The 11,269-nt window shown below is 44.1% G+C and overlaps 1 protein-coding gene across 1 annotated transcript in view; it reads right to left on the reverse strand.

Moving 5' to 3' along the window:
* Window positions 1-998: 998 nt before the first annotated feature.
* The window catches only part of LOC139380984 (desmin-like), a 19,729-nt gene continuing 9,458 nt past the window's right edge, over window positions 999-11,269 (reverse strand). The window contains exons 4-9 of the mRNA XM_071124201.1: window positions 10,668-10,829; window positions 9,708-9,833; window positions 7,283-7,503; window positions 6,759-6,838; window positions 6,015-6,100; window positions 999-1,765 (exon numbers count right to left, since the gene is read on the reverse strand). Of these exons, the coding sequence (XP_070980302.1) occupies window positions 1,724-1,765; window positions 6,015-6,100; window positions 6,759-6,838; window positions 7,283-7,503; window positions 9,708-9,833; window positions 10,668-10,829 (717 nt within the window). The 3' untranslated portion in view covers window positions 999-1,723. The remainder of the gene's footprint in view (window positions 1,766-6,014; window positions 6,101-6,758; window positions 6,839-7,282; window positions 7,504-9,707; window positions 9,834-10,667; window positions 10,830-11,269) is intronic.

Genomic DNA, 11,269 nt, shown 5'->3' on the forward strand with positions numbered 1-11,269 from the left:
AGTATTACCTCCTGTTATTGTGAAGACTAGTATTACCTCCTGTTATCATGAAGACTAGTATTACCTCCTGTTATTATGAAGACTAGTATTACCTCCTGTTATTATGAAGACTAGTATTACCTCCTGTTATTATGGAGACTAGTATTACCTCCTCCGGTTATGGAGACTAGGAAGCTAATTCCTCGTTACTCCATTGTAATAGTAGTTTATGTGTCGGGGGGCTAGGGTCAGTTTGTTATATCTGGAGTACTTCTCCTGTCCTATTCGGTGTCCTGTGTGAATTTAAGTGTGCGTTCTCTAATTCTCTCTTTCTCTCTCTCGGGGGACCTGAGCCCTAGGACCATGCCCCAGGACTACCTGACATGATGACTCCTTGCTGTCACCAGTCCACCTGGCCGTGCTGCTGCTCCAGTTTCTTTCAACTGTTCTGCCTTATTATTATTCGACCATGCTGGTCATTTATGAACATTTGGACATCTTGGCCATGTTCTGTTATAATCTCCACCCGGCACAGCCAGAAGAGGACTGGCCATCCCACATATGCTCTCTCTAATTCTCTCTTTCTTTCTCTCTCTCGGAGGACCTGAGCCCTAGGACCATGCCCCAGGAATACCTGACATGATGACTCCTTGCTGTCCCCAGTCCACCTGACTGTGCTGCTGCTCCAGTTTCAACTGTTCTGCCTTATTATTATTCGACCATGCTGGTCATTTATGAACATTTGAACATCTTGACCATGTTCTGTTATAATCTCCACCCGGCACAGCCAGAAGAGGACTGGCCACCCCACATAGCCTGGTTCCTCTCTAGGTTTCTTCCTAGGTTTTGGCCTTTCTAGGGAGTTTTTCCTAGCCACCGTGCTTCTACACCTGCATTGCTTGCTGTTTGGGGTTTTAGGCTGGGTTTCTGTACAGCACTTTGAGATATCAGCTGATGTACGAAGGGCTATATAAATAAATTTGATTTGATTTTGATTTGATTTGATTAATACACTGGTATCCGTTATAGTAAGCTTTAATCAGACAATAAATTAAACAAGCTCATTAATTAACCCATCCCTGTTTTACTTTAGCAAAATGGCACCATATTCGCTATTTAGTGCACTACTTTTGACCAGTGCCCCGTTCGTTCCTGTTAAAAGTAGTTCACTATATAGGGAATAGGGTGCCATTTGGAATACAAATATATATATAAAATAACCAAGGAATAGAATCAATTGTATTCTCTTTTGAAGATACAGTATATCTTTATTTCAAATCATTTGCCGCTGTGAAACTACTGTGAAGCAAAGAGACCCACTCACACACAGACGTGCACTACAGAGATCCATCTCTTGATCTCCTGGAGATCCATTCTAGCCATGCGTGTTCTGTTCTGGCCAGGGCCTGACTTGACTTTCCCTCCACCTTGTTCCCACCTTCTGATTACTGTAAACTTAACATTGTCTTTCTTCTTATGTTCTTCTGCTTCGGAGATGGGTCATATAACATCTGATTAGTTGGAGTTCACGAGTTATAAACATTCCTATGAAGGATATAACCCTTCATAAGGTGGTTATAACACTTCGTAAGGTGTTCATAACTCACTCCCTCTCAAAAAATAGACATTTTTTTAAAACGAGGCTTTGCCTTAGAAACGGCAGCTAGAGAACCCCTCGTATTTTTGTATGTAAACATCCATTTTTTTTTTCCTAATTTAAGCTTGTTGCTGCTGTTGTTGTTGTTTACATGATGTCCTGCTGGTGCTGTGTAGATTCACTGACCACCTGCGGGAGGAGAAGAGAGTCAGTCAGGGTGGATAGGTCAGGCACAGTGACAACAAACAGATGGCTTCGAGAGACACAGTGCAGTGTATTTTATGGTTTATATTGACCCGTTATTTCCACGCGTTGTCCCTTTGAGACCAACGTCTCTTTGACAAGGGAGCCTTTGCTTCGTTCAATTACAAAATATATAAAATACAACAGTCCCCTCATATAAATACCTTGGCATAGTTAAATAAATAAAAAAAATATATTTTAAAATGTGGATCGATGACGAAGTTGTCATTTAAAACACATGCACGAACTAACCACAGGAGGCTGGTGGCACTTAAATTAGGGAGGACGTGCTTGCGGTAATGGCAGGAAGTGGAATAGGTGTGAAATATAACTAACAGATGGTTTCCATGTCAATTTAAACTCTCTAATCTATGGATTTCACATGACTGGGAACTCAGATATGCATCTGTCCATAAAGAAAACCAGCCGTTTCCAGCTACAATAGTCATGTACAACATCAACAATGTCTACACTGTATTTCTGATCAATTTGATGTTATTTTAATGGACAAAAAAAATAGAATTTCTAATTGACTCCTTTGGAACGGTGGTGTACTTGGAACAGAAATCAGAGTATCAGATGCATTAGAGACCGTTACAGTTTGGACAAGACAGCGAATACACCTCTGTAGTTTAATGTGAAGAATATTGTGTCCTACAGGGTTGGGTTCAATTCAGGAAGTAAACTAAAGTTCAAATTTTAATTCCAATTCTGCTAGACGTTTTTTCTAAAAGGAAAAATTTGAGTTGGAATATGTACAATTCCTGAATTGATTGAATTTAAAAGATATTGAACCCGATCCTGGTGTCCTCTGTAGGTTTTTTAACTGTGAGAGGAGAGTGAGGTGCTCTGAGGTGGGGTGGAGAGAACACAGTCATCAGTACTGAGGGAGAGGACACGGTCATCAGTACTGAGGGAGAGGACACAGTCATCAGTACTGAGGGAGAGGACACAGTCATCAGTACTGAGGGAGAGGACACAGTCATCAGGTCTAATACTGAGGGAGAGGACACAGTCATCAGTACTGAGGGAGCGGACACAGTCATCAGGTCTAATACTGAGGGAGAGGACACAGTCATCAGGTCTAATACTGAGGGAGAGGACACAGTCATCAGTACTGAGGGAGAGGACACGGTCATCAGTACTGAGGGAGAGGACACCGTCATCAGGTCTAGTACTGAAGGAGAGGACACAGTCATCAGGTCTAGTACTGAGGGAGAGGACACAGTCATCAGGTCTAATGCTGAGAGAGAGGACACAGTCATCAGTACTGAGGGAGAGGACACGGTCATCAGGTCTAGTACTGAGGGAGAGGACACAGTCATCAGGTCTAGTACTGAGGGAGAGGACACAGTCATCAGGTCTAGTACTGAGGGAGAGGACACAGTCATCAGGTCTAGTACTGAGGGAGAGGACACAGTCATCAGGTCTAGTACTGAGGGAGAGGACACAGTCATCAGGTCTAGTACTGAGGGAGAGGACACAGTCATCAGGTCTAGTACAGAGGGAGAGGACACAGTCATCAGTACTGAGGGAGAGGACACGGTCATCAGGTCTAATACTGAGGGAGAGGACACGGTCATCAGGTCTAATACTGAGGGAGAGGACACGGTCATCAGTACTGAGGGAGAGGACACAGTCATCAGGTCTAGTACTGAGGGAGAGGACACCGTCATCAGGTCTAGTACTGAGGGAGAGGACACAGTCATCAGGTCTAGTACTGAGGGAGAGGACACAGTCATCAGGTCTAATACTGAGGGAGAGGACACAGTCATCAGGTCTAGTACTGAGGGAGAGGACACAGTCATCAGTACTGAGGGAGAGGACACAGTCATCAGTACTGAGGGAGAGGACACGGTCATCAGTACTGAGGGAGAGGACACAGTCATCAGGTCTAATACTGAGGGAGAGGACACAGTCATCAGGTCTAGTACTGAGGGAGAGGACATCGTCATCAGGTCTAGTACTGAGGGAGAGGACACAGTCATCAGGTCTAGTACTGAGGGAGAGGACACAGTCATCAGGTCTAATACTGAGGGAGAGGACACAGTCATCAGGTCTAGTACTGAGGGAGAGGACACAGTCATCAGTACTGAGGGAGAGGACACAGTCATCAGTACTGAGGGAGAGGACACAGTCATCAGTACTGAGGGAGAGGACACAGTCATCAGTACTGAGGGAGAGGACACGGTCATCAGTACTGAGGGAGAGGACACAGTCATCAGGTCTAGTACTGAGGGAGAGGACACAGTCATCAGTACTGAGGGAGAGGACACAGTCATCAGGTCTAATACTGAGGGAGAGGACACAGTCATCAGTACTGAGGGAGCGGACACAGTCATCAGGTCTAATACTGAGGGAGAGGACACAGTCATCAGGTCTAATACTGAGGGAGAGGACACAGTCATCAGTACTGAGGGAGAGGACACAGTCATCAGGTCTAATACTGAGGGAGAGGACACAGTCATCAGTACTGAGGGAGAGGACACGGTCATCAGTACTGAGGGAGAGGACACCGTCATCAGGTCTAGTACTGAAGGAGAGGACACAGTCATCAGGTCTAGTACTGAGGGAGAGGACACAGTCATCAGGTCTAATGCTGAGGGAGAGGACACAGTCATCAGTACTGAGGGAGAGGACACGGTCATCAGGTCTAGTACTGAGGGAGAGGACACAGTCATCAGGTCTAGTACTGAGGGAGAGGACACAGTCATCAGGTCTAGTACTGAGGGAGAGGACACAGTCATCAGGTCTAGTACTGAGGGAGAGGACACAGTCATCAGGTCTAGTACTGAGGGAGAGGACACAGTCATCAGGTCTAGTACTGAGGGAGAGGACACAGTCATCAGGTCTAGTACTGAGGGAGAGGACACAGTCATCAGGTCTAGTACTGAGGGAGAGGACACAGTCATCAGTACTGAGGGAGAGGACACGGTCATCAGGTCTAATACTGAGGGAGAGGACACGGTCATCAGGTCTAATACTGAGGGAGAGGACACGGTCATCAGTACTGAGGGAGAGGACACAGTCATCAGGTCTAGTACTGAGGGAGAGGACACCGTCATCAGGTCTAGTACTGAGGGAGAGGACACAGTCATCAGGTCTAGAACTGAGAGAGAGGACACAGTCATCAGGTCTAATACTGAGGGAGAGGACACAGTCATCAGGTCTAGTACTGAGGGAGAGGACACAGTCATCAGTACTGAGGGAGAGGACACAGTCATCAGTACTGAGGGAGAGGACACAGTCATCAGTACTGAGGGAGAGGACACAGTCATCAGTACTGAGGGAGAGGACACGGTCATCAGTACTGAGGGAGAGGACACAGTCATCAGGTCTAATAGTGAGGGAGAGGACACAGTCATCAGGTCTAGTACTGAGGGAGAGGACACCGTCATCAGGTCTAGTACTGAGGGAGAGGACACAGTCATCAGGTCTAGTACTGAGGGAGAGGACACAGTCATCAGGTCTAATACTGAGGGAGAGGACACAGTCATCAGGTCTAGTACTGAGGGAGAGGACACAGTCATCAGTACTGAGGGAGAGGACACAGTCATCAGTACTGAGGGAGAGGACACAGTCATCAGTACTGAGGGAGAGGACACAGTCATCAGTACTGAGGGAGAGGACACGGTCATCAGTACTGAGGGAGAGGACACAGTCATCAGGTCTAGTACTGAGGGAGAGGACACGGTCATCAGTACTGAGGGAGAGGACACAGTCATCAGGTCTAGTACTGAGGGAGAGGACACAGTCATCAGGTCTAGTACTGAGGGAGAGGACACAGTCATCAGGTCTAGTACTGAGGGGGTGAGAATATGAAAAGTGAGTTAATTAAAAGGTGGTTGGGTCAAAAGATGATATTTAAACCGCACTTACACACAGAGCACTAGCTCCATCACTCATAGAATATGTAATCTAGAACAAAAATGAACATTGGTTAAAAGCTGTGAAGGCTATGAGATACTTTTATCTGCCTTTATTAAGCTAGGCCTGCATGATCAGTTTAACTTTCCACTGCGGACTGACTGTCAGCTGTGGGTTCCCAACGATACCACCCAAATGGCACCCTATTCCCTATATAGTGCACTACCTTTCACCAGAACCCTGGTAGTGGTCTATTTAGGGAATAAGGTGTTTACTTGGAACAAAGCCGATATTGGATGCTATGTCATCTTCTGTGTGTTGATTTTACCTCTCCATCGCGGGTCTCGATGGTCTTGATCAGGACAGTCTTCTTGGAGTGGACCTCTGCTGATCGTCCGACGTCTGGGCTGGTCTCTGCGGATGGATCGGACAGAGTTAAGACAACCTCGTACTAACAGAATCACAAAACCAACCTAACATCAACCCAGAGTTGTATATATGATTCACTCTGCCTCAATCTAACATCAACATCAACCCAGAGTTGTATATATGATTCACTCTGCCTCAATCTAACATCAACATCAACCCAGAGTTGTATATATGATTCACACTGCCTCAATCTAACATCAACATCAACCCAGAGTTGTATATATGATTCACTCTGCCTCAATCTAACATCAACATCAACCCAGAGTTGTATATATGATTCACTCTGCCTCAGTCTAACATCAACATCAACCCAGAGTTGTATATATGATTCACTCTGCCTCAATCTAACATCAACAGCCACAGTTTAATATACCAACCAACCAATCAATTAACCAATCAATCAACCAATCAATTAACTTCAATCATCCTCTATCATCATCGTTGAACTGATTGTGGTCTCAGTGATGCAAATATTCTAAATGCATCAATTCATGCTGTCCGTGTTTTCAGCGTACAGCTGCTCCACCTCGTGGTGAAATTGTGATTCTGCTCTCACCATCCTTTTACTTTAAGTTACTGTACATGTCTTATAGGACTCTTTGGTGATTGGTCAGTTGTGAGGAAGTGTGTTTTCAGTGGTCACCTCTGAATCCAACAGTGGAATATAATGAGGCAGCAGAGTGGGAGCCAGAGTGAGAAGACTTGGAGCCAGATACAGTGATTCTGGGGAAGAAAGAGAGAACACCAACAGAATAGTTATTTACAGGTGAAATAATTAGTTTATGATGATTTTAATGACGCACTTACAGATATGTTCTTACCCCTCTATGTAGCCTCGTCTGCCCCCCTCCCCCACCACGCTCTCTCTCTCTGTCTCTATCAATATGATCTATCTATCCTTCTAGCTCTTCTCACTGCAGAAGCATTCAGAACCTATTCCACTTACTTCTCTCTCTAGTCCACTTCCTAATACTGTTTATCACCTGTTAGGCAGCGATCTCTATGTCCAGGGCTATCTGTCACTCTTCTCTATCCCTCCCCCTGTTCCTCCCCTACCCCTCCATCTTCTCTATCCCTCCCATACCCCTCCATATTCTCAGTCTCTCCCCCTGCACCTCCTTCCCTCCCTCTTCTCTATCCCTCTCCCTACTTATCCCTCTCTCCTACCGGCTCTCCTCTCCCTCCAGTAGCTTCCTGTAGGTAGCGATCTCTATATCCAGGGCCATCTTGACGTTGAGGAGGTCCTGGTACTCTCTGAGGTGACGAGCCATCTCATCCTTCATCTTGGCGATCTCAGCCTCCAGACGGGTGACGGAGTCCTGGTAACCTCCAGCCTCGTTTCCCAGACGATCCTCCATCTCCCTCATCTGCCTCAGCAGAGACTCATTCTGTAGGGGAAAGAGAGAGAGAGAGAGAGAGAGAGAGAGAGAGAGAGAGAGAGAGAGAGAGCGAGAGGGAGAGGGAGAGGGAGAGAGAGAGAGGGAGGGAGGGAGGGAGGGAGGGAGGGAGGGAGGGAGGGAGGGAGGGAGGGAAGGAGAGAGAGAGAGAGAGAGAGAGAGAGAGAGAGATCATCACATGAACAGGTATCATAGTTAGATTGAGAGGTGAGAGGGGAGCTGGTGGAGAGCTGATTGAAGTGATGATAGGTTAGAGAATTGTCCTGAAGTGTGAACTACTCCCCACCCATGTAAAAGGAAAAGCATTGGATTGGTTTAAAACACGGCTAGAGGGAGTTTCTAGCACCAATCCTTTCCTGTCAAATCCATGAAGGGAAGAAAACAAGAGTAAACTTGGTACAGGAGGATCTAGAGTAGCATGTAGTAACAGTCCAATAGGATATAGAGTAGGGTGTAGTAGTATAGAGTAGAATGTAGTAATATAGAGTAGGGTGTAGTAATATAGAGTAGAATGTAGTAATATAGAGTAGGGTGTAGTAATATAGAGTAGGGTGTAGTAATATAGATTAGGGTGTAGTAATATAGAGTAGGGTTTAGTAATATAGAGTAGGGTGTAGTAATATAGAGTAGGGTGTAGTAATTTTAGAGTGGGGTGTAGTAATATAGAGTAGGGTGTAGTAATATAGAGTAGGGTGTAGTAATATAGAGTAGGGTGTAGTAATATAGAGTAGGGTGTAGTAATATAGATTAGGGTGTAGTAATATAGAGTAGGGTGTAGTAATATAGAGTAGCATGTAGTAACAGTCCAATAGGATATAGAGTAGGGTGTAGTAGTATAGAGTAGGGTGTAGTAATATAGAGTAGAATGTAGTAATATAGAGTATAATGTAGTAATATAGAGTAGGGTGTAGTAATATAGATTAGGGTGTAGTAATATATAGTAGGGTGTAGTAATATAGAGTAGGGTTTAGTAATATAGAGTAGGGTGTAGTAATATAGAGTAGGGTGTAGTAATATAGAGTAGGGTGTAGTAATATAGATTAGGGTGTAGTAATATAGAGTAGGGTGTAGTAATATAGAGTAGCATGTAGTAACAGTCCAATAGGATATAGAGTAGGGTGTAGTAGTATAGAGTAGGGTGTAGTAATATAGAGTAGGGTGTAGTAATATAGAGTAGGGTGTAGTAATATAGAGTAGGGTGTAGTAATATAGAGTAGGGTGTAGTAATATAGAGTATAATGTAGTAATATAGAGTAGGGTGTAGTAATAGAGTAGGATGTAGTAATATAGAGTATAATGTAGTAATATAGAGTAGGATGTAGTAATATAGAGTAGGGTGTAGTAATATAGATTAGGGTGTAGTAATATAGAGTCGGGTGTAGTAATATAGAGTAGGGTGTAGTAATATAGAGTAGGGTGTAGTAATATAGAGTAGGGTGTAGTAATATAGAGTAGGGTGTAGTAATATAGAGTAGGGTGTAGTAATATAGAGTAGGGTGTAGTAATATAGAGTAGGGTAGAGTAGTATAGAGTAGGGTGTAGTAATATAGAGTAGAATGTAGTAATATAGAGTAGGGTGTAGTAATATAGAGTAGGGTGTAGTAATATAGAGTAGGGTGTAGTAATATAGAGTAGGGTGTAGTAATATAGAGTATAATGTAGTAATATAGAGTAGGGTGTAGTAATAGAGTAGGATGTAGTAATATAGAGTATAATGTAGTAATATAGAGTAGGATGTAGTAATATAGAGTAGGGTGTAGTAATATAGAGTAGAATGTAGTAATATAGAGTAGGGTGTAGTAATATAGAGTATAATGTAGTAATATAGAGTAGGGTGTAGTAATATAGAGTAGGGTGTAGTAATATAGAGTAGGGTGTAGTAATATAGAGTAGGGTGTAGTAATATAGAGTATAATGTAGTAATATAGAGTAGGATGTAGTAATATAGAGTAGGATGTAGTAATATAGAGTATAATGTAGTAGTATAGAGTAGGGTGTAGTAATATAGAGTAGGGTGTAGTAATATAGAGCAGGGTGTAGTAATATAGAGTAGGGTGTAGTAATATAGAGTAGGGTGTAGTAATATAGAGTAGGGTGTAGTAATATAGAGTAGGGTGTAGTAATATAGAGTAGGGTGTAGTAATATAGAGTAGGGTGTAGTAATATAGAGTAGGGTGTAGTAACAGAGTACTCACGGTTCCCTTGAGAGAGTCGATCTCACAGGTGTAGGACTGGATCTGATGCCTGAACTCCATGCTCTCCTGTTTGGCCTGTCTCAGAGCATCGTTGTTCTTGTTCACAGCCTGGTTCAGGTCTGACACCTGGAGAGGAGGTGGAGACATGGGTAAGAATAGATGCTACTGTCACTGTGTAGTGGTGCCGATGTAGTTAGCTTAGCTACTGTCACTGTGTAGTGGTGCCAATGCAGTTAGCTTAGCTACTGTCACTGTGTAGTGGTGCCAACGTAGTTAGCTTAGCTACTGTCACTGTATAGTGGTGCCGATGTAGTTAGCTTAGCTACTGTCACTGTGTAGTGGTGCCGACGTAGTTAGCTTAGCTGCTGTCACTGTGTAGTGGTGCCAACGTAGTTAGCTTAGCTACTGTCACTGTGTAGTGGTGCCAACGTAGTTAGCTTAGCTACTGTCACAGTCCACATATCATATCCAATTTTAGCTTATCTAACACTGCTTTACTTAAAGTACTGGCGGTCACATGTTCTTTGCCAGGGTTGGGGACTTGGGGTCGATTTAATTTAATTTTCAATGCAGTCAATTTAATTCCAATTCCAATTGAATTACTTAACTGAAACGGAATAGGCTCCAATCCTGTTCTGTACTGTCCTAAGCCAATTCTGTCAACCATCCCGATGGCAGCAAGCCTCTCTAACTATGACCCCACTGTCACTACCCACCCATTTGTCTAGTGTTTTCACCTTGGATTTGTACCAGTCCTCTGTACTATACCATATTATATAATACTGTTATAGATGGTTCCTCTGTACTATACCATATTAAATAATACTGTTATAGATGGTTCCTCTGTACTCTACCATATTAAATAATACTACGTTGTGTTATAGATAGTGTTCACCTTGGACTTGTACCAGTCCTCTGTACTATACCATATTATATAATACTGTTATAGATGGTGTTCACCTTGGACTTGTACCAGTCCTCTGCCTCGGAGATGTTCTTGGCTGCGATACCCTCGTACTGCATACGGATGTCCCTGAGGGCAACGGTCAGGTCTGGTTTGGACATGTCCATCTGGACCTGCACCGAGGTCTCCTGCATCTGGCTCGTCAGCTCATGGATCTCCTGCAGGGGTCAGAGGATAGAGTTCGGAGGTCAGGTTTCAGAGGTCAGAGGATAGAGGTCAGGGTTCAGAGGTTAGGGGTCAGAGGTTAGGGCTCAGAGGTACATACAGGATTTAATTTAGAGCCATTAGCCATAACAAATATTTTTGTTCCTCCACTCTCCTGATTCACTGACTTTACATCCGGCCCAGAGCTACACTGCCTATACTGACCAGGAAAAACCATGGCTCCTACAATACAGGACCACTGGTCTCTCTCTCTCTCTCTCTCTCTCCCTCTCTCTCTCTCTCTCTCTCTCTCTCTCTCTCTGTCTCTCTCTGTCTCTCTCTCTCTCTCTCTCTCTCTCTCTCTCTGTCTCTCTGTCTTTCTCTCTCTCTCTCTCTCTCTCTCTCTCTCTCTCTCTCTCTCTCTCTCTCTCTCTCTCTCTCTCTCTCTCTGTCT

Source organism: Oncorhynchus clarkii, chromosome 22, assembly GCF_045791955.1.
Source record: "Oncorhynchus clarkii lewisi isolate Uvic-CL-2024 chromosome 22, UVic_Ocla_1.0, whole genome shotgun sequence".
Lineage (NCBI taxonomy): Eukaryota > Metazoa > Chordata > Actinopteri > Salmoniformes > Salmonidae > Oncorhynchus > Oncorhynchus clarkii.